Consider the following 26882-nt stretch of genomic DNA (forward strand, 5'->3'; position numbering starts at 1 on the left):
GAGTGTGCCTTGTTGTGTTTGTAACTGGAAGAGTAGGCATGTAGGACTAATTTCTTGACCACCCATAGCTGCTCCTTCTTTCAGCTGGAGCTTTTGTCACTTGATTATGTTCCATTTAACACTTTATTAATACATTTTGATATATTGTTCCGTAATTGTTTCTTGTGGATAAGTCTCTACTCCCCGGTGTGATTTTAATTAACAGTCTTAGAAGGGCAGGGATTATGCTTTAACACAATCTTTGTAAAGATCCCTCCAAGAAGAGAAACCCAAGAAAGAATACATAGGATCTGTCTTGAGTGTGTGCAGTTATTCAGTTTATCAATAAATATTTATTTGGGCCGGGCGAGGTGGCTCACGCCTGTAATCCTAGCACTCTGGGAGGCCGAGGTGGGCGGATCGTTTGAGCTCAGGAGTTCGAGACCAGCCTGAGCAAGAGCGAGACCCCATCTCTACTAAAAATAGAAAGAAATTATATGGACAGCTAAAAAAATATATATAGAAAAAATTAGCCGGGCATGGTGGCGCATGCCTGTAGTCCCAGCTACTCGGGAGGCTGAGACAGGAGGATCGCTTGAGCTCAGGAGTTTGAGGTTGCTGTGAGCTAGGCTAACGCCACGGCACTCACTCTAGCCTGGGCAACAGAGTGAGACTCTGTCTCAAAAAAATAAATAAATAAAATAAATAAATAAATAAATAAATAAACATTTATTTGAATGCTTACTGTTTCCCATTCACTCTGCCAGGGATGCACAATCAAGCAGTGGATACACTGGGTTTACCCTCTAGTAGGAGGTTCAGATTAGTAAACCAGATAATCCAAGACAGTGTGATATGTGATTTGAGAGGATAAGATGAGTTGTTATGTATGTATATGGTCTGTGTATATAGAGGAGGCTCCTCAGCAGCTTTGACGTGTCTGGGAGGGTGGCCTTTGAAATCACCTGATATCTGAAGGATAAATAAGGTTGGCCAGATTTAGCAGGGATGGGGAAATGTGAGGGAGGGGATTAGGACAGGGTTCTCATTTGGAAGAACAACCATCTAGCTAGCTAGAGAGTAAAGAGGTTCATTATTGCTGGAGCACAGAGTTCAAGTGAGGGGCTGTAACAGTGACAGGCATCTGGATGGCCTTGATGTTTAGGCTTTATCTTGAATGTGAGGGTTTTTAAAGCTGGGAAACAGCGTGATCAGATTTGTAGTTAGAAACAATCCTCTGGCTGTGCTGTGGAGGATGGTTTGGCAGAGAAGAGCTATAGGGAGACTAAAGAGTTCACTGAGTAATGGAGGGTAATGATGATAGTGATCTGAATAGAGTACACTAAATAGATGGATTTAGGAGACATTTAACAGAGAGAGTCCTCCAGTGTTATTGGATTGTGGGGGAAAGGTGCTGTAAGAGAGGCGGAGACATGGTCAAGAGTGACTGGAAGTCCTTCAGTTCTCTGTTCCCCTCCCTTTCCTCCATCATTAATTTTAGGCAGCCGTAGATTTTGAGCTACAATATTAATAGTCATACAATAAATACATTTGGACCCAATAGACACTTATGTTAAATTTTAATATTTTCTGTAATCTCTAGAGGAAGACTTTTAGATTACAGAGGGTAGTTTATATAGTTTATATATTAAAGATACTCTGTTAAAAGATTTAACAGCATATTTAAGTATATAATTTATAATAATGAAAATTCATCTTATTTAATGTTTCAGGAGAATGTAAATATATAATTCTATTTTTCAGATAAGTTATGCTATTAAAAATACGTTAAGTATTGATGAATTTATTAGACAAGAAAGGAACGCGAACTTTTCAGTTTAGAAAGAACTACCCACCCATTGCCAAGCCTGAAATGAAATTAAAATCTAGATTAAAAATATAAGGTAATGAAAATATTTGTTAGATACACAGATAGCTCCAAGTGGTTCCAAGGGTCATTAAGAGGTATTTGTGGCTCCCTGGAAGAGCCTGGGTCAATAATCAAGTGGAACAGTAATCACTTTGGGATTGTGCTTCTTTGATAGGAAACCACCAGGGGCCAGTTCTCTCCCAAGTGCCATCCAGGCAGTTATTTCCCTCCCTGCCTTCATTCTTCCCTCCCTTTCTTCCTTTTATTTTAAGTTAATCTGTTTCTTACCAGACCTCTCTTAGATTCTTGGGCTTGAGAAGTTCTTGCAAGAAGTGTAAAAAAAAAAAAAAAAAAATGTACTGGTACCTTTCTTTTAGTTTTGGTGCTACCAGTATCAGCTCTGTGATTATGAATTTGCCACTTCTGAGGAGCTTGATTTCTACACCTGTAAAATGAGAAAGCTGAAGTAGATTATTGATAAGGGGACAGCTTTTTCTTTTTCCTGATCCTGTATATCCAGTTGCTTCCGGGCCTTTGTTTGAGGGTCCCACTGGTACTTGAGATTGTTATCAGAGCCACCCCTTCATATGGTAGCTTCCTTGGTTTGTCCCCTGCCCCCACTGGCATAACCAAGTGAATAAAGGGTATGTAACTAGAAAGCAGCCCCAGGGGAGAAGGAGAGGCAACACAGTATCTGAAAGTCCCATGTTTAAATACTTAGAATCTACACATAGCTCATGAAAGTTGTCCTTTTGTAACATTCCCTCTTGCCATTACTTTTGTTATTTTTTTTTAACCAGGCAAGTGTTTGAACTTTTTATTTGTTTTGCTTTTGTGTGTGTGTGCAGTTTTTTAATTGGGGTGGGAGAGGTGGGTGGTTGATGAAGAGGGCAGAGGAGAAACCACAGAAGGTTCTATTATAAACTGTGCTGCTTCTGGGGACATAAAGCACAGATTTCCTTGCAAAGGTGGTAATTCTCCCCCATCCTAAATGCATTATGGCAACCCCACCTACACATCCATCTTCAGGTACTGCTATATAGGGGATTGTGACCCTTTCCTTCATTGCTAATCTAGGTCCTCCTAATATCCAACATAAAGCTCATTTCCTTCGGGAATGCTGATTAACCTCACTTACTGTTGTTCCCCAATCACATTTAAGCCCCTTAGACTTCATTAAGTGTTATTCTTTACAAATATTTAAAATAGGTTTAGATACAAAATAGGAAAATACCAAGTCATTTTGCATATGTTGTATATACAGTAATATCTTACATTGCATATTTTAAATACACTAGAAATAGGATGACTTTTCACATATTGATCTGTGTAGTCTCTGAGATGAAAGATATGAGGGGTAATGCTGCCATAAAGTCATTTGACCTGACTTGTTTTCTGTGTTCATTGTGATTGCTGTGATTTATTGAAGTTGATCTCGAAATTGGCATGTATGGTTTTGCAAAATGGTTCTTAAAAGGGCTGTAAAAATGTGGTCATTTAAAGTTATTTCAAAAAATGTATTGCTCTTGCTGTGATACTGAAAACAGCATTTTTAAAACTTATGTCTACATAAGTTTGATCATAAAAAGGATAGTTTCAAAAGCTGCCTTGGTCTATATCTTGATGTATTTAATTTTTTCCATTATATAAGTAGATTTGGTGCATTTTAAATATGAAATGGATCTTTGAACACCTGTATGGCTTCTGGACCAGTGGTTGTTGGGTTCATTGGTTTGCCGCTAGTGTCATCTGCACAATCTATCATTCTAGTAAGAAGATGACTCCTGTCAGTTGGAAATAAACTTTGCGCTGACAATTATCCCTCGCCCCCATTATTGTCATTTCTGTAGCCATCACTGCTCTGGCTTCTACAAAAGCTAAGATTATGTAATTGCAACATCTTTTCCTCTTTCTGATACAAAAGACTGAAAGTTGCCCTTTGCTGACTTCCTTTGGGATGTTCGTTTTAACTTTTGTTTCACTAGTGAAGACCGCGCTGATTTGCATGCTATCCTAGGATTACTGGATTGCAATCTTCTAGGGAAGCAAAGGACTAGGTCTAATTTATATTTAGCAAAATTGTGGTTGTAGTAGAAATTTGTAGAAGAGTTTGTGCAATGCAGTAGAATAGGATTAAATTGCTTTGAGGAGTCCTTTGATGCATGCTTTTGAATGAATGAATATTTTTGCAAGGAATGGTCTCTTGTAAATCTCAAAGTCCGCTAGAAAGAGTACTGGGGGGTTGTTTTGAACTTGCAAACGGGAATAATTCTTTACCACTAACCCTCCCTCCCAACTCCACCCTCCACTCCATTCTCATTTGCTTATAATTGTCAACGATCATGAACTCGAGACCCACGCTACAGTAACAAGTTCGTTAGTGGTTTTTAAGTAAGATGCAAATCAAGGGAGGACTGCGTCTTCACTTTGGCGCAGGTGGGACTGACTTGGGGAAGAGGCAGCGGAGGAGACAGTATAAGCTGGGTATGACCGTTGCTTTTAAACCGGCTAGGGAAAATATACTGGTCATTGTTATGATGAAAACAACTGGGGGCGGGGGAACGATGAGGTTAAGAGCCGAGATAAAATTTGGCCAAAGCAACGGATAGCACAGGAACCGAGGCGGCAGAGCAGGCGGGGCGGCCGCTGCACCTGCACGGAGCGTGGGCAGGCAGGCGGGCGGGCGGGCGTGTCCTGCGGGCGTGGCGGCTGTGGGCGTGTCCCGGCGGCGGTGGGCGTGTCCCGGCGGCGGCGCGAGAGGCGCGGGCGGCGCCGGCGGTTGGAAGGGGGTGGAGTTGCCCTTGGAGGCGGCACCGGGCCTTGGCCCCGAGGCCCGCCGCGCCCTATCGGGCCCGAGCCGAGTGGCCCCGCGGAGCCGGCGCGCTCCCGCCTGCAGGGGGAGGGCGGACGGGGCGCGGGGACCGGCCAGGCCGCGGCGGGCGCTGTTTCTCTTTCACTTTCCTTTGCTCTGAGGCCGGCGCACTGGCGGGCGAGGAGCGGCGTCCGTGGCGGCCGCTGGGTAGGTACCGGGTGGGCTCGCGAGGGCCCGGACCCCGCCGCCCCGGCTCCCAGCCCAAGTTTGCGCCCCAGGCGGGAGAGGCACCTCCAGACACCTGCCGCGGCGGCCCCGCCTGGAGCTCGGAGAGCCTTCAGGGGCGGGGGCGACCGGCTGGGGGCGCGGGACTTCCGAGCCGAGCCCTCACTCGCGGGTGGGGAGCGCGGTGGGCCGCCGGCGCCGGCCCCGAGAGAGGCGGCTCGTCCTCCCCGCGCAGCCCCGGCCCGGTCGGGCCCGAGCGGCGCGTCGGCGGGGCCTGGGCCCGCGCACCTGCCGGACGGGCGCTGGAACCGCACAGGGCTGAGCCTTCGGGTCCCGCGGGCGGACGCAGAAAGTTCCCCGCCCCGTCACGGCAACTTCTCGCTTCCTTTAACTGTCCTGGTGACAGGGCTCAGTGCCTTATGATCCTAACACCACCGCAAGTCGGGACCGTGCATTTTCTCTTTCAGAGGACTTTCTCTCACTTTTGAGCTTCATGGCAAACCTGTGGGAAAGGCAGGGCAGTTAATACCAAGTGTGTAGAGGAGAAAGCCGAGACCCAGGCACGGATATTAAATGCTTTGCTGAAGGTCATGCAAGGCTAAGGGCCAGAACCCTGATGCCCCTGTCTGTTAATTATGTTTTCTTTCTGTTACACCCTCAAACACGATTTCCCGAACGGATAGGATGATTAGACCCAGAATTTATTCCTTGCACATTCGCAGTGGGCATGTGTTGATGGAATGATGCCTTTTACTTTTACAGTTGCTTTATGCTTGCCTATGAGTTAACAGCTAAAATGCGGGGGGCGGGGGGAGTTCCTGTTTATAGAATAAACTTAGGGAAATCAATACCTTCTTTCATGTTGTGTTTTCTGAGAGGACACATTCACTGTAAGAAACCCTTAAAACTTTTTTTCAAGTAATCTTATATGCAAGTCGACTATGCAAAACGTAGAAAAATTAATGACATTCAATTGTTGCTGTATACTAGCCTTATGTATATTGTCTCATTTAATCCTCACCATTCGAGGAGGCTGGCATTCTTATTTTCATTTTATGATTTCAAAACCTGAGACGTAGGGAGGTAACATTGCCCAGGTTATATATGTACTATAATAAATGTAACCAGTTTCTGTTGAGGATTTTCATTCTAATAGAGGAGATAATGAGTGTGACTGTAAATAAAGATAAAAGAAAAATGTAATAATAGGACAGAAGTAGGGGTTAAAAACTAGGGAAGATTGCACTGAAGTTAGCATTGAGGAAGGGCCTTGGTGGATAGATAGAATGCAGACAGAGGAGAGGAAGGGCATGTTGGATATAGGGCATAGAACCAGTGGAGTGGGAGAAGAGTGATCCCTTCAGTTTGTCTGAAGAAAGGTGTCGAAGGGTCCGTATGTTAAGGTCAGCCTGTGGAGGGACATACGAGACAAACAAAAACTTAAACATTTTTCCGTTTGTAAAGAGGAGACACATTCTTTGAGACGACGACCCAAATGTGATAGAATAAAATACACCTGGTAGCAGAATAGAAAATGGACTGCAGGTGGAGAGGTAATATACTAGTAGAGTGGCTGTGTGTAGAATGGAAAAGGACATTGACTTGATTTGACTACTAACTGGATGTAGGGTGCAACATGGAAACAACATTTTGATAGGGAGGATAATAACTTCAGTTTTTAATCTTCTAACTTGTATTGGCAGGGATTCCTAATAGAGCAGTCAAGCAGATAGTTAAAATGCATTACTGAAGAGGTAAAGCTATCACACTGGAGTTAATAGCTTTGGATGTCATTAGCATAGAGGTGATAGTTGAAGCTCCAGGATTAGGAGAATTTGTCATTATTCTGAATTATAGCAGATTTACAAGTTCATGGTGCAGTGAAGGATATGTTCTAGTCACCTATTCACCCAATTTGGAACATGTAACACTTGCTGTTAATAGAATATTAATACAGTATGAGGAATTTGACAACTTTTTCTCTCATCTGTTCAAAATTTTGGAAACAGATATGGGAAAGCAGAACCACCAAAAGGAGTGATGATCAGCGATCTCATGATAAATCTGGATGTTAGTTCTCATGCCTCAGGACATCCTCTTAGGAACACCACACCAGCTCCTGGGATCAGACTTGCATCTACTTAGTACCCTTCTTTGCCTGAACTACTAAAGCCAGTCTTAGCTAACCACGAATGGCTACCCAAAGGAAACACTTGGTGAAAGATTTCAATCCTTACATTACCTGCTATATCTGTAAAGGGTATCTGATCAAGCCGACGACAGTGACGGAATGCCTCCATACCTGTAAGTATTCTTTTGGGTTATCTACCCATCAAAAGTTCCATGTTCATTTGTTCTTTTAAAGCTGCCATGTTTTGTTTCTGTCTAGCTAACTTTTAAAAAATGAATATTCTAAGAATTAACTTTGAATTAATTTTCAGAATACTTATCGTTGGGATACCAGTGGCATGAAATTTTTCTTTTGTTATTCGAATCTCAGTAGTTGACTTTTACTGGATCATAAAATGTTCTAAAAATCATAAGCATGTTATTGATTATAGTTTTTTATAAAGGGAACTATTTCAAGTTTTTTATTTAAAAAAATTATACTGAAGGAATTAATCTGCTCAGTGGTTTTGTTAGAATATGAGTACTCTAATTCACTGATTCTCAAAATGTGATTCCTAGGCCAGCAGCATCAGTATCACCTGGGAAGTTGTTAGAAATGCCGATTATCAGGCCCCACCCTAGGCTTAATGAATCAGAAACTCTGGGAGTGGGCCCAGCAATCTGTGTTTGAACACGCCCTCCAGGTGGTTCTGAAGGATGCTCTCAAGTTTGAGAATCATTGTTCTAATATTATATGCATGGAACTTCTAACAAGTTTCATTCTCACCTGTCTTATTGGAAAAGGAAGAGACATTTTTATAGCCACTTATGCCAGTATTACATATACCTTTTGTGTTTCTGCCAGTATGATTTCATTTTTTTATTTCAATGAAAGCAATTCCAGTAAATTCTAGTTTAGTGCCTATTATGTGCACCAAAGGAGATACTTCATATAGTTGATTTCATTTAGCTTTACAATAACTTTGGAGCAGTTTGAAGAGTGGATGTAGGGGGAAAGAGAATATAGAGATTATCTTCATTTTATGGGTGTGGCTAAGAGTTAAATAACTTGCCCAGTCTCGCAGCTAATGAATGATGGGCATGTATTCAACTAAAAAGACCATGCTCTTTCTAATATAACATGATACCTTTTTTTTTTTTTTTTTTTTTTGGTAAACCTTCCTTTTCAGCTATTCTCACTCTACTGAACTGCCATAATATTCTAGCAGTAGTTTTAAATGGGTACAAAATGAAATCACCTGGAAATGGTTAATGTGGCAAATTTTGTTACATTTATCTTACCACAATAAAAACAAATAGAATCACCTGGGAAGCTATTAAGCATGCACATGCTTAGGAACTACCTAGAGAGAGATGGTGGGTCTTGTGGTATGGTCTGGACATATGGATTTTGGAAAAGCTCCCCAAGTGGTGCTGGTGTATACTCCTTTGGGATTCAGTTAGCAATTAACTGTGAACTGTCTTGCATTATTAATTTGCTGTTGCCCTGTATCATTATTTAACTTAAACAGTTAATAATTTACTATCATTGAACAGATGTTTGTTGAGTACTTACTATGTATCAGGCCCTGTTCTGGAGCACGGAGAATACAGCAGGGCACAAGATAATCAAATGTCTCTGCTCAAGAAGTGGGCATTACATTCTAGTAGGGAAAACTAATAAATATACACCATGTTAGTGATGAATGCTATGAAGAGAAGAAACAAAGCAAGATTGTAGATAGGAGAGATTGGGGTTATTTTATGTAGAGTGAAAGGGTCAGCTTTGATGACATTTGAATAGAAACCTGTAGGGATTGAACTCTGGATATATGGAAAGAGCAGTCTGTGTAGAGGGAAAAGCAAATACAGAGGCCTTGAATGTGCTTGGCAGGTTCAGGGAACAGCAAATCAGTTAGAAGCCTGTCACTGTAGGTCAGCTTAAAGATCATAGGGCCTTCAGCCAAGGTAATAAGATGTGAGATGGGCCGAGTGCAGTGGCTCACGCCTGTAGTCCTAACACTCTGGGAGGCCAAGGCCAGAGGATCACTTGAAGACAGGAGAATCACTTAAGCTCAGGAGTTCAAGACCAGCCTAAGCAACAGTGAGACCCTGTCTCTACTAAAAATAGAAAAAATTAGCTGGAGTGGTGGTGCATGCCTATAGTTCCAGCTACTTGGGAGGCTGAGGCAGGAGGATTGCTTGAACTTAGGAGTTTGAGGTCGATGTGAGCTAGACTGATGCCAAGGCACTCTAGCCTGGCTGACAGAGCAAGACTCTCTCTCAAAAAAAAAAAAAAAAAAAAAGAGTTAAGTAAAGAATCAGTAAACGTTTTCTTATGAAAACTCATAAGAAAATGTAAATATTTTGGCCTTACTATTCAAGTGTGAAATATATAAATGAAACTTTAGTATTGGTGAACAAAACCAGACATGGAATCTGCCTTTCTGGACCATCTGGTCAAGTGAAGAAAGGGTAACCAAATTAAGAAATGTACAAAATAAATTCAAATACTGAGAAGTGCAATGAAGATATGACACAGGATAATATAATAGTAGATGTGTGTCAGGATATTGGACCAGAATGAAATGCAAAAGAAAGAACTGGAGTGTTTTTGTGAAATTCCTAAAGCTGCAGGTCCTAGGCCTTCTCAGATGGGGACAGTAGCCCTTGGTCCTGGTTTCAGTAGAGGTGCTAAGGGCTGCATCTGGGTAGGAGGTGGGGATCATTAGTGGCTCTACTGCTTTGATATGGATAAATGAAGTTATTTTAGTCTTCTTTCAAATTACTATGCAAATGCATTTCTATTTTTCTCTTTCCTCCTCAAACCAGATAGGTTGCTGGTCCCCTATTCTCCCATAGAGAAATTCTGGAGCCAGCACTGCTTGGCTGCCCTGTGGATGTAGAAGGAAGGGCCCAAAGGGTGAGCCTGTCAAAAGGAAGGGGGAAGCAGAGATGGTAGAGCAGCCTGTGTCCTAGGCTCCTGGCAAGGAGATGCAACAGAAAGGGATCATAAAAGCCATATCTTTAACTAGACTCATATTTCACCTACTGATACCACTTTCCTTCAGTAGGCCAAGGACAATTTGATAAGTAGATAAAATTTTAAAATGAGTTAAGGTTTTCAAACACAAATGAGTTTTAGCTTTAAATGATCACTTAATGCTAGATGAACTAAATCCACATTAACCATAGTTAACATATCTGTGAGGTAATTTTAATAACCTAACAAACCTAAGGAAATAAGTGTATTCACACAAATAATTATTGAATTAAACTAAATAATTACATGGCAGGTACTTTGCTGGCCACTGGGGTAGAGTGATAAATAAACTGCATTTGGAATTTATAATCTATCAAGCAAACTTCTTATAAGCCATAAGCAATTTTAACACATGTATTTGGATGTATCTTTTTCTTTCCTCATCTACTCTGAGACTATGCTGATGTCTCTCAGATCTTTATTTCTGGCTTAAACCTTTCTTCTCAGCTATAGAATCCTACTGAATGTCCACTTGAATGTCCTGAAGCCACCTGGAACTCAGTATATCTAAACATTAATGAATGGGATGCCAACACTCAGTTGTCCAAGCAAGAAATATGCTCCATGCATGACTCTTTTTGCCCTCATTAACAAAACTGTGACAAAGTCTTGTCTCTATCTTTAATATTTATCAAATCTATCCCTTCAATTCCCTCCTTCTGTTACTGTTCTCATTCCAGCCCTCATTACTTCTCACCAACGCCAGTGCAGCCTGTTCTTAACCCGTGTCAGAGTGACAGTAATTATAAACAGCTAACTGTCTTTAAATCATTGTCACTTTTTAGCCTACTCCAGAATTTCCTAAAGGTACCCTATTGCCCTTAGAATAAATTAAAGCTACTTAACTGTGACTGATTTCTCCCTTAATCTTCTCCTCCACCATCTGACACACATATATGTGGATACTTGGTTCAGCTATTTTCTTGGAATTAATGTTTCTTCTGTGCCCAGCTAGCAGTTACCCATCCTTTAAAACTCATCCCCTCTAAGATGTGCCACCCACCTGCTACCACATACAGATTTGAGTTGAGTGTCTCCTTAATATCTGATACTTGAGTGCTCAATAAAAGCTTAAATGAATAAATGTATGGTTAACATGTTAATTATAGTATATTTTTCCTTTCAAAGATTAAAATGTGGTGATGGGTAACTTGAAAGGCATGTAGGCAATATTGGTTAGGAATTATGAATTTCGAAAAACTGTCTTCTAGAATCTGGAAGAATCTTGTGGGTCTTGGGTAGGGAGAGGGAGAGACTGGATTGGGGGCTAGAAATTGATGGTCCTAGACTAAGTGATGCTCTATCATTTTGCATCAGGGTCCTGAGAAACCTTTTGAAGCTGCTTAGAGTATATTTTCTGGTAGTTGCATAGGTTGGTTCTTAGGAAAAAAAGTTGTTTATAGACATAAAAATTTGTGGTACAGAAAAGGAAAGCTTTCTTCTCTTTCAGAGACAATGGCAGTAATCCTTTACCTAAGACTGAATTCTTTGCAAAAATACATTGTTGTACTCATTTTTTAACTTATACAAAAAAGAAGTGTTAATTGATAAATATAGTTGATGTAACAAGAGACTTGGTGATTTTATGTGGTAATATGTAAGAATGAAGCAATAACTTAATCATAAAATGGCAAAATTTAAGTATTCCCAACCATTTAATGTTTTTGAACAAGTATCATAGATACACAAATGCTTAAGGTATAGAAGACGCATGCTTTGATATTCAATATTTAAAAATCTTATGCGGCATACACATGCTTCTCAAAGTGCAGTCTCTGGACTGGCTGCATCTACCAGCAGCATCACCTGGGAGCTTATTAGAAGTGCAAATTCTTGGGCTTCAGTGTAGTCCTACGGAATCAGAATCTCTGGGGAGAAAGCCAGAAACCTGTAATAACAAGCCTTTCAGGTGATTCTGTGGTACACTAAAGTTTGAGAAGAACTGCTCTGGACCAGACATTTATAATATTAGCATCTCTTAAACTAGGAAGCTTGTAATAATTAAAATAAATGCTAATAAACTATTAAAGTAATAGCTGTTTATTGAATGTTTATCATATGGGGGTTATGAGCTTTACATTTATAGTTTAACTAAGATCCCTTCGAGTTAGGTGATATTATTTAATCATCAAGTGTTTAATAGCACTGACATGTGCCAGTCATCATTCTAGCCACTGGCAACACAGCAATAAACATGACAGGCATAGTCTGTGCCCTGCTAGAACTTATATTCTAATAGGAGAGACAGATAATAAACAAGTAAAGAATGTAATTTCAGGTGCTGTATATAACAAATGCTATGAGGGAAAAATAAAAGAGAAAGGTCTTTCTTGGAAATTGCCATTAGAGCAGAAACTAAAATAATAGGAAGGAACAAGCTATGAAAAGGTTTAAGGGCAATAGCATTTCAGATATTTAGTCCAAGTTTTTTCACAAAGACAAGACTGAGAAAGGTTAAGTAACACAGCCAATAAATGCTAGATCTGGTTCTCAGTCCTGGATATCTGACTCAGGCACATCTGCATGATACATTATAACATTTTTCTAATTTTATTTTCTTCTTCTTCCTACTTAGCTTTATTTTCCAAAATTTCCTTAACCAACATGTTAATTTTAAAGATATATAAAATAAACCTTTTCTGTGTTTTCTTGACTGTATAACTTATGTACCCAGTCAGGATCTGAATTTATTATTAACTCTGAATGAAGAGAAAAAGATATAAATTGAACTTCCCAATAATGTACTCTTTATAAAATTTGTTTAGAGTAAAAACTGTTTTTAGAATAAAAATCAAAGGCTTAAATAGAAATTATATTTATAGTTTCAGTAAGTGCAAATATGTTTTAGGTTGTACTAGAAATGAGGTCATTGGTATACTGATGTTACATGTTTCAAACAGTATTTCAGCAGAGAGTAGTCATTTATGAAAGTGATTATGGTGATATTTTGATGACTTTTTTATATAATAATGATAGGTATTAAACAATCTGGCTATCTATTAGCATTAATGTTAAAAAATTATATTAGATGTATGGTTTTTTAAGCTTTTGAAACTATAGATTAGGTAGCAAGGAATGTTTAAACAGTTGAGCAAAGCATCATAGGGGACATTAAAGGACAAAACTTAGGAGATAACAGAAGTTTAATGAAATCTTCTATATTGACTTCTGAGAATAAATTATATCTAGGTCGAAATGAATTGGAACTAATATCAATGTTGGATTGAGCAAAAGTATGTAACCTAAAATACAAAAGTATTCAGGGCTAGAAGTCATGGTCAGCATACAGGTATGTTTAAGAGTAGCACAAAGGTCCAATGTAAGTGTTATAAACAAGTATAGTCTAACTTTGTAGAAAAGACAAAAGATGATTTTCATTTGGCTACTTAGAAGACTCTTCACAACTACTGATTTTTTATACATACTGGTTTTTATCAGACTGTTATATCGTAACAAAAATTTTAAAACCAGTGAGCAAAGCTGTATTTTCTCAGAATATTTAACCACCGACGTTGCTTTACTCAATTAACAGAAAACAATCAATGTTAGATTTTAGTTTATGTTGAATTAAATTATGTTAATTGTCAAAAAAAATTACTAGTAAACTCAGAATCTCTCCCCTTGCTTCAGCTGGAAATCTAGACTTCTTTCTGACTTGACTACAGTAGTACACTTGTAGGCCCCATGGGCTCCCTTTAGTATTCCTAACCCTCATGTGCTCATTTATTCCATAAATACTTGCTGAGCATTCCCTCTCCCAGTAAATATGCTAGGTGCTTGGGACACATCAGGTAACATATTAATAGTAGGCAATAAGTAAATCATAGTGTGTATCATGTTAGAAGGCGATAAATGTCATACACAAAGGGAAAGTCAAGCTGGGTAAGGGGAGTTGGGCAGTAGCGAGGTGTTACAATTTAAATAAACCTGTGTTCAGGCTCCAGTCCATTAGGAAAATGACATTTGAGCAAAGACTTGAGGTGAAATTAGCCAGTCAGGTATTGCGGGGAAGAGTGTTTCAGGTAGAGGAAAGAGCAAGATTGAAGGCTCTAAGGCAGAAGCAGGCCTGACATGTTGAGAAATGACCAGGAGGCCAGTGTGGCTGGACAGCAGAGAATTCAGAGAGGTGATGGGAGTGGGCGTGGGCCGCAGGCACAGTGTGCAGTTCTTGAAGAGCCATTTTAAGGATTTTGGCTATTACTCTGAGAGAAATAAAGACCCATTTCAGGAAGGGTTTTGAGTAGAGGAATGATCTGATGTGATTTATGTTTAAAAGAAGCACTCAGACTACTGTGTTGAAAGTAGACTTGTTAGGAGGTTGCTGCCATACTCTGGCAAGAGATGGTGATGGTTTGCATCATGGTGGTGGTAAAAGTAGTCAGATACTTTTTTTTATTTCAAAATATTAGGGGGGTAAAATGTGGTGAGATTGTTAATACATTTTGAAGGTAGGTCCCTATTTGCTAATGAACTGTATGTGGGTCATGAAAAAGAAGTTAAGGACATCGTCAAGATTTTTGGCCTGAGAAACTAGAAGAATAAAGATGTCATCAAATGATATAGAAAAAGCTGAAGGTGGAAGGAAGATTAGGAGGTTATTTTTTGGAAATTGAATGTAAGCTGTGAGAGATCCAAATGGAGATGTCTAGTTGGGAGCTGGACTTAAGAGTCTGGAGATTATCAGCATATAGATCATATCTGAACAATGAAAGCATGAAGGGAGTGAGTGTAGATAGAGAAGAGGACCAAGGACTGAGCCCTGGAGCAGTGCGGCATTAACCCATCGGGAAGAAAAGGAAGAGTCAGTGAGATAGGAGGAAAACAGAAAGTGGGGTCCTGGGAGGCAAAGTGAACACATAGTGTCAAGGCGGAGAGATCAGCTGAGTCAATGAGTAAGATTAGATTGGAAACAAACCATTAGATTTAGCAACTTGTAGGTCGTGGGTGTCTTTTCAAGAGCAGTTACAATGGAGTGGTAGGACCGAAAGTCTGGATAGGGGAGAGAGGATAGGAAATTTTCAGTTTTCTAGTTTTTTTGATCATTAGGCTATGAACATGTAAGTATTTAACCTTAATAAAAGTAAAGGGTGAGAAAAGAATTGGAAGGGAAGAATTGCGGAGAGTACATACAGGTAGCTTTTTCAAGGAGTTTTACTATAAAGAAGGGCAAAGAAATAGCTGACAAGGGAGATAGGGTCAGCAGAAGTGGAGGGGTTTTTGTTGTTGTTGTTGTTTTGAACTGGGGAAATAATATGTGTGAATGTAAGGAATCTTTAGTAGGTAGCAAAAGATGGTGTAGGTGAAAGGGGAGGATTACTGGAGCAGTGTTCTTAGGTCATGGTGAGGGGATCTGCTGCATAGGGCAGAGGTTGACTTTAGATAGGCACATGAAAGTTCTAGAAACAGACAGGAGCACGAAGTATATAAGTATATATGCCAGTAGGTGAATGTAGGTGTGGCGGTGCAAGTTCTCTTCTCTTTGTTTCAGTTATTTTTTTCCTTTTGTTTTCAGTAAAATAGAAAGTGAGGTCCTCAGTGGAGAGTGAGGATGGAGGAGGATATGTTGGGGGCTTGAGGAGAGAGGAGAAGGTATGAAGTACTGGCAAGAAGCGTAATGGACTTGGGCATTGAGTATGACAGCAGATGAAGGATCCACTTGAGGTTCATGGTCATGAATTGAAGGTGAGAGACCAGTCAGCATGGTTGCATGTTTTTCTCCCACAATATTCATCTGTGACCTTGTAGAAGCAGAGTACTTAGAGAGTTGAATTTAGCCAGGATTATAGTTTAGCTGAGCAAGTATGGCCGGAGAAGAGAGAAGCAAGGGAGTTGAAGTAGAGAAGAGCAGATCTATCAAGGGTATATGTATGGAAATGATTATTTTGATTAATCATGGAATTTATGTTGGTAAGGATAATGGGGGCATCACAGCATTTGCTGAACTACCAGACTCTACCATGACCTTGGAGTCCCACTTGACTCCATAAGCCAGCTTATAGGAGTAGGGGAGCCTTTTTTGTCTTCTTAGGCCTTTCAAGGTTTCTTGGCCTGCTCAGTCTAAGATCTCCAGACCATGCTTAAATCCCCAGCCTCTGTCCTGATCCTGTTCACAGAGTTCTGCTTTGCTGACTGTTCCTTTGTCCTAGCAAAAACAAATAAAAATAAAATGTTCTACTCATTAGAAGATAATGCTGTCCTTAGTTTTCTGCATGAAATTGCAACTTATATAGGCCTTTGAAAGAAATGTAGCATATATAACAATATAAGAGAAATAAAAATGTTCATTAGTTCCTTTTATAAGCAAAACAAGGAGATACTATCTCATAGAATCAAATTACAGCTCTTCTGGAAATTTTTTTAAAAATTAGTGTTTCACCTGTAAGAATATGTATCAAAAGCAGGAAACTGATGCCTCCTGTCTTTGAACCTGACCACAGTTTACTTATGTACTGTTAGCAGATAATAGATAAAAGTTTTCAAGACAAAAAAAAGTATATAAAATGAATGTTATCAAGAAATGCACATAAAGATTGTGAAGTGCTTAAGGAAGGAAGAAAAAAACATGCATCTAAGTTGACAGATAAAACCAACACATCCTGATGATTTTAACAAAGGAACTCAGCCTTTGGTCAGTTTTAATAAACAGAATTACTAATGAAGGACAACACCAAGGACATGAGGGAAAAGACTATTATTTTATTGTCAGTGATACCAGAATTAGTGCTCAAGAGGAGAAATTTGTATAGATTACTTTGTGCCATCCAAGCTGGGAGGCTCATTCTCTCTGATACTTAAGGGACATGAGTGGACCGTACATCCAAGATAACAACAACAAACGACCTTGTGCCTTTTGTGTAGACACGTCCAAGAACTTGAAAATAGGAAGTAGGATAGCTCTTTAATAGTTCAGTCATGAAATCAGCATATAGTAGTGCATCAGAGCAGGTATGTGCAGAGTAATCAAGAAGAGATAGAACAAGATAGCATCTAGACCAGTGAGTCTGTACTGGAATTGGATTAACATAAAGTTAAGGAATGAATGCATAAATGGAGAAATGTTGGTCAATCTTGGACACAGCCTTCACCCCAGAAAAATAAGTGTTCTACATGCAAAGATAGGTAGTTCCCATTCAGGTGAAACAATGTGTCTTAAACATGCTTGAGTTGCAAGACTATCCCTAGGGTAGAAATGGCTACAGGGAATTAATACCAATAAATGATAGACATTTCAAGTTCCATTAGCGAGATCATCTGTTATTTAAGATTGGTGCATGCATCAAAGTAGTCATTCTGATACTGATTCTCTTTGTTACGATTTTATGCTCATCCAGTGAGCTAATTTATAGTAGTAACTCATATTTATTGAGTACGTACAAGTTACCAGACATTGTAAACCAGGAAACTTTACGTATATTATCTCATTTAGTCCTCACAAGAATCCTTTGAGGTAGGTACCTTTATTATCTCCCTTGTACACAGAGACACAAAGTAATTTGCCTAGCGGCAGAACTGTGATTCAGATCCAGGCAGTCTGCCTCAAGATTATCTGGAACAACCATGTACTACCTTGGCGTCTCATGTGGATCTGCATTATAGGGACAGAATATATTAGTCACATATTCTTTTGATTATTTTTGGCCCTTATGACAGTGATTTCTTAACAGTGACAATAAAGTGACTCTTGATGATGGTTAAGCAGAGAGCCAAATCCTGGAATGGGGCCACCTAACAGAGATACCAGCCAGTAAGACTTCCCCTTGGCCCATGTTTCCCAGTCATCTTTTGACTGTGTCAGGGAGAGAGCTTTGCGGAGTCCTGGTGCTAATCTCCCAGATACCTTGATTGGTCTAGGATGGAGCCTGCGAATCTATTCTTTAAAGAAATCTCATTGGTTATTGTGACATCCATTTAAATTTGAGAACCACTGCTTTAGATGACACAATGACTTTCTCTAGTAACTTGTACAACCTAGTTCAAAGCTAAGAAATGGTAAAAGTATTAAAATTCAGGTAAAAGTTTAATGATGTTTGTGATGAGCTAAATATAAAGATCAACTAAAGATAGGAATCTTGTTGCCAGGGTTGAAATGTTATTCATTCTGAGATGCATTTCACAGTCATTTGGATGTTAGACCTGGAGCTGCACAGCCGGGGCGGGGGGAGGAGGGAGTGGTGGTGGGGGGGGGATACTGTCTCTGTTGCGCAGCTGGGCAGCTGCAGCAGCCTGCTCAGGCTTTCCAGCACTGCCTTCCTCATTTGTCAAAGGGGGGTAGTAACAGTCCATAACTATTATCCATACAAAGCCCTGAGCCCAGAGCCTAATATTTGATTAGTGCTCAGTAAATGTTAGCACTTGTTGTCATATAAATGTTTTTCTGATTGGGGATATCTTTGCTGAGCCTAACTCCCTTTCTGATCCAGGTGTTTCTTACGGCTATAACATCCGTCTACAGAGTCTCTGATGAGAATGAAGACTCTAGTTGGTCTCCGTACATAGTCTTAACCATAAACTAGGACCTTTTAAACATCATTCTTGGATCAATTGAGTTAACCAGTACAGCAATTAAACAGTTATAGAGTTTGGTATTAAATCTTTAAGATATTTTTAAAGTGTGCTTTACCACTAGTATAGACTTCAAATTATAAACTAAGAATCAAAGATCAGTTTTGTAGTCATGAGAAGTTTTTTAAGGGAAACCAAATCTTCATTTTATTTTTTACAGTTTCACTGAACTTCTGGCCTGAATTTCCTCATGTTCTAATTTATATAAGATTGTGCTTTATTTAATACTTTTTAAAAGCCATATGGGAGAGGTATTTTCTAGAGCTTTTTTAAAGGAACAAATAAGCAATTTAACAGAGCTATTTTATGCAAAATATACAGTTTAAAAGGAGATCTAATTTTACGTGCAGACATATTAATACCTAAGGCTCCCAATATTAAAGAGTAAGACATTTTTCTATATGTTATAGATCTATAGAAATAAAATTTGAAGAAAATGTATCTCATATACATGCATTGGTTAAGAAAATGGATTCAAATCCTGGCTTTAACCACTTACTGGCTTCATGATTTTAGGCCACTTGCTGAAGTTCTCTACTCATTTCTTCATCTGTAAGAGGCTTAATAATGCTACCTGATTGATAGAGTGAGGATTAAATTCTTGTATTGAATTAAAACTATGTTGATTAGGACAGATATCTACATACATCTTGAATATATTTAGGACAATGGCTGGTACGTAAATCTTTAAGTGTTAATGATAATGATGACGATGACAACTACCACCAAATTATTTGAACAAAAAAGAACTAGAATTTTTATTGTTCAACATCTTAAATGTTTTTTTTTCTAAAACTATCTAAAAAATTTAATGAAAAACAGTTTTTGGTCTTAGCTTCTGAAAAAATTTTTTTGAAAATTCATATCAGAAAACCTGAATTTAAGTCTTTGTGCTGCCATTCACCAGAGTAGACAAGTGCCCTGGCCTGTTGAAACCTCTTTTTCATCTGCAAGAGTGGAATAAGATACAATATCTCAAATGTTGGTGTGAAAAATAAATTCTCCTCTTCTTGAGGGTCTCTGTCTCTCTCTCGAACAGCACTCCTCAGTAGAAATAAAATGTGAGCCACATGTGTAATTTACAATTTCTCTAGTAGTCATACTGAGGAAAGAAACAAGTGAAATTAATTTTAATAATATATTTAACCAAATATCTAAAATATTAATATGTAATAAATATAAAGAAATGAGATTTTTTTCATATTAAGTCTCTGAAATCTAGTGTTTATTTTATACAGCACATCTCAACTTGAACTAGCCACATTTCAAGTGCTCAGTAGCCTCATGTGGCTGGTGGCTACTCTATTGGACACTCTGAATCTGGAATATAGATTAGTGTTCCCTATCAGTGTTCTTGGGTACTGGTGTTGCTTTGGCCTTAAGCAATCATCATAGCCTTGTTCTTAAAACTATGTGCACCTTTGCATGCTTGAGCCTTACGTCTCTTTCATCAGCAAGCTAGATTAGCGTCTGCCCCAGGGAGGACAGGGTCCTACCCTTAGCTTTTTGGCTGACCCACGTGAGGACTTGCTCTGGGCATGTCACCTACCTCTCTGTTTGGGTAAGGCTGGTAGACAACCAGGGATTGCTGAACGTTGAATATAATAAACCTTTTGAACTTACTTCTTATCTGTCCTTTTTTGCCTCTTTCCCAAATTTCAGAGACTTATCTGGGGAAAAGAGCAAATACCAGCATTCTTCTAAAGGAATTCAGCTTCTCTGTCCTCTTCTTCAACTTGGCTTAACAAGGCAGCCCTCTCTCTTCCCAAAGATTATTTTTACTTTTGAAAAGACATTTAGAAACCCTTTTGAGGACAAATTTGAGGGGCAGGGGAAGTATTCAATTCTACATGATAACCCTAGGCTAACTTTTTATATCTAAGCTTTTTAAAAAAAAAAGTTTTCTGATACTGCCTTTGCCCAAATTTTGGGAGAATTGTAGTGAAGGCAGTGTATCCTGATAGCTGTGTGTAATGGTGAAGAGTAGAGAGTATGGGATTCAGGTGCATTCGTCCAACAAAAAGCTGCTCAGATGTTACCTTCTTAGGGAGTCCTACCCTGATCACTCTATCTAAAATAGCTACCAGCCTCCAGCACGCTGTCTCTACCTTATTTTGGGTTTGGGGGACTAAAAATATCACTTATCACTAAAATTGTTTGTTCGCCTTCCTAAGTAGAATGTAAGCTCCATGGGAATGTGGACTTTGTTTTGTTGACCCCTGTGTCCCCAACTACTAGTGTAATGCCTAGAAGTCAATACATGCCTATTGAATCAATGAATAAATAAAGCGAAAGGAAATGCTAACATGGTATTTTCTGTATTACTAAATGATTTTAAAATTAGGTACCTGGTAGAGTTCTTCCCTGATCATTGTTGTATTGGGCCATTATATGTGATGTTTGAATTTTCAGACCTAATGTCAGTTGTAGGAATCCTAGTGTTTACTCTTGACCAGTTATTTAGATAAACTTTTACTTCTTTTAGATAGTGTGGATCATGAGGAGGGAAAATGAAGTAGCTTGGAATACAGTTGTAAAAGGGACGTAGAGGATCCAGTCTAAGCCGCATTAAAATTTCAGATTATACAGGGTAATAAAATGAGGGGGGTATTGGGATAAGAAATTAAATTGAAATTTTATAGTTCAGGTGCTGTAAATATGCCTATGCCAAGGTTTTGAGGCTAGATAGTTGGCATAATAGGTATTAGAAGTTTAAGTAGAAGATGAGAGAGAGACATAGCCAGAGAGATTAATTAGTGTTATTTGGTGGAAATGTGGGCTTATATAGGCTTGTGGCCAAAAATATACAAATCATATTTTCATTATCTTTGTTTAGAATCTTTATTTAAAATTTGAATTATCTCTGTCAGTTTCTCAATTGTTCTTCCATTTTATCTCTCATGTCTTTGTACCAGCTTGGTACCAATACTCATAGCTTGTGCTCCATGGAATTATGGCAACTGTGAGCACAAACTCATGATACTCTGCAAAGGCCAGTAATGCCATTGTAACTCCCAGTTTGTCCCAGGAGCACCCTGGCAATAAAAGTAATCCAAACATGTTGAAAACTCTCAAATTTTATTAAGAACTACTTACGTTGCATTCAAATAAATTTTTAGCAAAAGAAGTAAATGCAGGCCAGGCCGGTGGCTCACGCCTGTAATCCTAGGACTCTGGGAGGCCGAGGTGGGCGGATCATTTGAGCTCAGGAGCTCGAGATCAGCCTGAGCAAGAGCGAGACCCCATCTCTACTAAAAATAGAAAGAAATTATATGGACAGCTAAAAATATATATAGAAAAAATTAGCCGGGCATGGTGGTGCATGCCTGTGGTCCCAGCTACTTGGGAGGCTGAGACAGGAGGATCCCTTGAGCTCAGGAGTTTGAGGTTGCTGTGAGCTAGGCTGACACCATGGCACTCACTGTAGCCCGGGCAACAGAGTGAGACCCTGTCTCCAAAAAAAAAAAAAGTAGTAAATGCAGATTCAGTTTTTACCTTTCTCCGTTTTACTTCTTTAAATGAGAAAAACCTATTTTATGTAAATGTACCAGCTTTTTTAGAGTAATATGAATAGAGTAGTATTTGGGAGTGAATATAGTTAAGAAAAGCAATAAGCAAAATAGCATACACTTTTTATTTGTGGCAGTAGGCTTTCATTTCAATTGGGTAAGGTTTTATGAAGTTTGATTAAATAATATTCTACCTGTACTAGATAGTTTTAAATTACATTTATTTTAAATTTAGGTTATAGTTCGTGTGATGCATTTTAACCTAACATCTTCTTTCTTATTAGTCTGTAAGACTTGTATTGTCCAGCACTTTGAAGATAGCAATGATTGTCCAAGGTGTGGCAACCAAGTTCATGAGACAAATCCACTAGAAATGTTAAGGTAAGGAAATGTATTTTACAGTTCATCTAATTTAAATAAACTGAATAAGCTCTTAATTTTTTTTCTTAATTTTTATTATACATCATAATATTTCTTAGTGTCTTGATTCAGTTAATACAGGTCTTATGAATTTTATGATTATAATGTTAAAGCATTTTATTTCATTTTAAAGTATTAAGAGTTAAAAAAATAAGGTTGTAAATCTTAAATATTTCAGAAGCACATTTCCAAATTAAAATTATAACTTTCTCTTAGGCTCTAAGAGTGACTTTAGTTGCAGCTGTTTTCAGTACTTTAATACTCTTTCCTTTTTTTTTTTTTTTTTTTAGCAAATGGCAGTGGAAAAGGGGCAGAACTAATAGAAGGACTAATCTTAGAACTATTGATTTTTTTAGTTTACCATATATTGAAAAATGAGTATGTAAACATTTATGTAAAACTTAAAGAATTTTTTTAAAAGACTACCATTTGCTTGCCACTCAATGTAAGTAGTATAACAACATTTTTTTAAAGCTGGAAGTAGTCTATATGGGATCCTAATCCAAACTCTTTTATTCCCAATTAGGAAATTAAATTCATAGAAGTGACATGATTTACCCAAGGTCTCACAGCACACCACAAATGTCACTTCCCAGCTACAGGCCAGGTTACCTTACCAATAGTCCCATTTTCTTCCCACTGTTCCTACTGTAGCTCTAACACAGATCACCTGTGTGATCTTAAGGAGGCACACATCTAAAAATAGAGCTAGATATTCTCTGAAACCTTTTATAACTCTCTTATTTGTGTAATGTTTGTCATCATTCTATAAATCTGGATTTGCAAGTCTTGTATAAGACTATTTTTTTTCAATTTTAGTACCTGTAGTTGGGATAATTTGTCTACAGTTAAATGTCTAGCCCAGTGATTTTCAAAGTGTGGTCCCCAAACCATTAGTATCTTGTTAGAAATGACAGTTCTCAGACCCCACCCCAGACCTGCTGCATCAGAAGCTCTGGAATTGGAACCTGCTTAGTCTAGCAAGCCCTCCAGGTGATTCCAATATGTGCTAATATTTGAGAACCACTGGTCTGTGGTTTGTAGTTCTGAGCAAAGCTTCTGCTAGTTGGATTTACATCAGTACTTATCAACCAGGGGTGATTTTGCCCCTCAAGATACATTTAACAATATCTGGAGACATTTTTGATTGTCAGGTCTGGGTGGGTGCTCCTGGCATCTAGTAGGTAGGGACTGGGGACACCGCTGAGCACCAGTGCACAGGATAGCCCACTCAAAACAGAAATTATCCAGCCCAAAATGTCAATAGTGAGGAAGCTCTGATTTAAATAATTCAGAGAACAAAGCAAACTTTTTCTCTCAAATAAATTTTTTCCTATTTTTAAATAAAAAACTATAACAGTTAACTATTATCTATTCCATTTTAAAGTGCAGCATCATAAAACAATTTATCTTAATCTCTTGGTTCTCACCATTAGATAGCTGAAGGCATCCAGTAACTATTTAAGCAAATCTAAACCAGTGGCTAAAGTATAATATCATATCTTTTAACTTTTTATTTGGAAATAATTTCAAACTTAGAGAGTCCCCCAAATAAAAGTAGTACAAGGAACACTTGTATTCTGTTTACCCAGATTAGTCTGTTTCTGACGTTTTATTTCATTTGCTTTATCATGTGCATGCATGCATAGCATGTTCTATTTTTTCTGAACCATTTGAGAGTAAGTTACATACATCATGGCTCCTTACTGTTATATACTTTAGTGTGTATTTCATAAGAATAAAGATATTATCTTTTATAACCACAGTATGATTGCATTAGTATAATATGCTTTCCGTATTCCAGTTTTGTCAATTTATTTAATTATGTCCTTTATAGAGGTTTTGTTCCCTCCTGAAATTCCATTAAAATTTCTACAAAGGAATTTTTTAAAGATGTAAATTCACAGAAGAGATAATAAGAACAAGAAATTCTGTACCTTTGGCACCTAGGATGCCTTCTGGAACATAATAGGTTCTCAAATTCTTGTTGAAAGGATGTGAAGAAATGGTAATGAAAGAGATGTCAGTAAAAATTGAAAGCTGGAAAGCAGAACGATGGTGGTGATGGCCTAGGAGACTAAGAGGTGCTGGGGAAGATCTTTACCACAGCTTTCCCCAGCGGCCTTCCTCTTATTGGCCAAAACTAGGTCATATGATAGCCACTAGGTAAAGGGGTCTGGTGGGGTTTTGAGATGCCATAACACATCATGAAGTTATCCCTAAGGCTGGCCACATTGCTGCCAGAAAACAATCAGATTTTGCTAACAAGAAATAAGGGAAATTTAGGCTCTTTCAATATGTAACAATGTCTGCTACACAGGTAGTAAAAATTTACCTGCTACATACCCTTTCTCAGGAGGCTGTTGAAGGATATACTGGAAGATATACCAGGAAAGAAGAGAGTCTAACTGAGGAGAGAGAGATGAAGGAACATGACAGTTGTGCAGCAGACCTGGAAAGCAGGCAGTCTGTATTTGTGCTGTGCAATATGGTAGCCATTAGCCACAGATGGCTGTTAAGCACTTGTGATGTTGCTAGTGAAACTGAGGAATGGCATTTCTAATTTAATTTAATTTAATTTCAATTAAAAACTGAAGTAGTGTAAATATTTTGCCATTAAATATAACTTTATTATTAAATAAAAATTACTAAATGAATTATTAAATGTTTTAATATATAACAAAAACTATTAAGATTCATTTTACATAAACATTTAAAATGCTTCGTTAATATGCCTGCTAGGAAATTTAAAATTACATATTTGACTCATAATTCTATTAGACATCATTAATATGATGGTAGAGGGGGGATGGAGAACTCCATGAGGGACTCATTCATTCAGCAAATATTTACTGGATGCCTGTTATGTCCAGGTACCATTCTAGGTGCTTGAGGTCCATTACTGGACAAAATAGACAAAGGTCTTTTCCCTTGAAGAGTTAATATTTTTGTAGTGAGAGACACACAGTAAACCATATAATCAGTAACTTGTATGTTAGAAAGTGAAAAGTGCAAAGGGGAGAAGGGGAAGAGTGTTGCAGGGTGAGGGGATCAGGAGTGTGAAGGGAGGGGCAGGTTGCAATTTTAAATAAGATGGTGAGGATAGGCCTCAGTGAGAAGGTGAGATCTGAGCAAACACTTGAAGGCTATGAGGGAGTTAGCTGTGGATAAGTCTGGGGGAAAGCGTGCCTGCTCCTGGGAGCGGTCATTGCAAAGGGTCTAAGTCAGGAGTGCACCCATGACTTGTTGGAGAACCACCAGGGAGACCAGGGTGGTTGGGAAACAGTGAGTGAGGGAGAAGATAGTGAGTGGTGAGGGCAAAGAGATTATGAGAGTCCAGATTATGAAGGGCCATATGGGCCACTGCAAACAGTTTCTCTTTTATTCTGAGTGAAATGGGGAACTACTGCAGGAGTTTGGTTGGAGGATTAGCATGATCTGACTTAGTCTTGAAAGGAACATTTTGATGACTGTGTTTAGAAAATTTGCATATAGCAAGACAAGGGTAGAAGCAGGGAGAACAGTTAGAAGGTAATCGCAGTGATCCCAGTAAGAGGTGGTAGCAGTAGAGAGGATAAGAAATGGTCATATTCTTAATATATTTTGAAAGTAGATCCAGCAGGATTTACTGATGAATTGGATATAGGGCGTGAGAAAAAGAAAAGAGTAGATCATGACTCTGAGATTTCTGATCTGAACAACTGGAGGAAAGGAATTGTCATTAACTGAGATGGGGAAGACTAAGGATAGAGCAGGTTTGGAAGAAGAGGTAGACCAGGGATTCGATTTTGTACATGTTGAGTTATTCATTATTTCAGAGAAGAAAGAAAGTTGGCAAGTGGACATATGAGTCTTGGATTCAAAGGGAGAGGTCTGGGCTGGAAATAAATATGGGGTAGTCTTCAGCATATAGAGGATGTTTAAAGCTGTGAGGCAGGATGAGCTCACTTAAGGGATTGAGATGGAGAGGCAAGAGTAGAGGACCAAGGACTGAGCCCCAGAGCACTTCATCATTACGTATTCCGGGAGAAGAGGAGAGCCAGCAACGGAAACTGAGAAGGCACAACCAGTGAGGCAGAGGAAAATCCAGGACTGTGGTGCTCTAGAAGTCAGTGGAGAAAGTATGTATATCAAAGACGACAGAGTGATCATCTGTGTCAGATGATGTTCATGGGTCAAGTAAGGTGAAGACCAAGAACTGATTGATGGTCAGATTTAGCAACATGGAGTTCATTAGCCTTGAGATGTGAGGCAAAAACCTAATTGGATTGTTTTAAGAGAAATGAAGGAAAAGAAATTAGCAACAGTGAGTATAAACAATTCTTTCAAGTTTTGCTGCAAATGGGAGCAAAG

At 38.8% G+C, this 26882-nt stretch overlaps 1 protein-coding gene across 4 annotated transcripts in view; it reads left to right on the forward strand.

Moving 5' to 3' along the window:
• The window catches only part of PCGF5 (polycomb group ring finger 5), a 109197-nt gene that overhangs the window by 48307 nt on the left and 34008 nt on the right, over positions 1 to 26882 (forward strand). For 3 of the 4 annotated variants that reach the window (XM_069460215.1, XM_069460218.1, XM_069460216.1), the window contains exons 2-3: positions 6896 to 7190; positions 22394 to 22490. In XM_069460215.1, coding sequence (XP_069316316.1) covers positions 7079 to 7190; positions 22394 to 22490 — 209 coding nt within the window. In that variant the 5' untranslated portion in view covers positions 6896 to 7078. Of the gene's footprint in view, positions 1 to 4839; positions 4869 to 6895; positions 7191 to 22393; positions 22491 to 26882 lie in introns of those variants that run through there. The other variant, XM_069460217.1, reaches the window with a different exon arrangement.

This window comes from Eulemur rufifrons, chromosome 28 (assembly GCF_041146395.1).
Source record: "Eulemur rufifrons isolate Redbay chromosome 28, OSU_ERuf_1, whole genome shotgun sequence".
NCBI classification, from domain to species: Eukaryota; Metazoa; Chordata; class Mammalia; order Primates; family Lemuridae; genus Eulemur; species Eulemur rufifrons.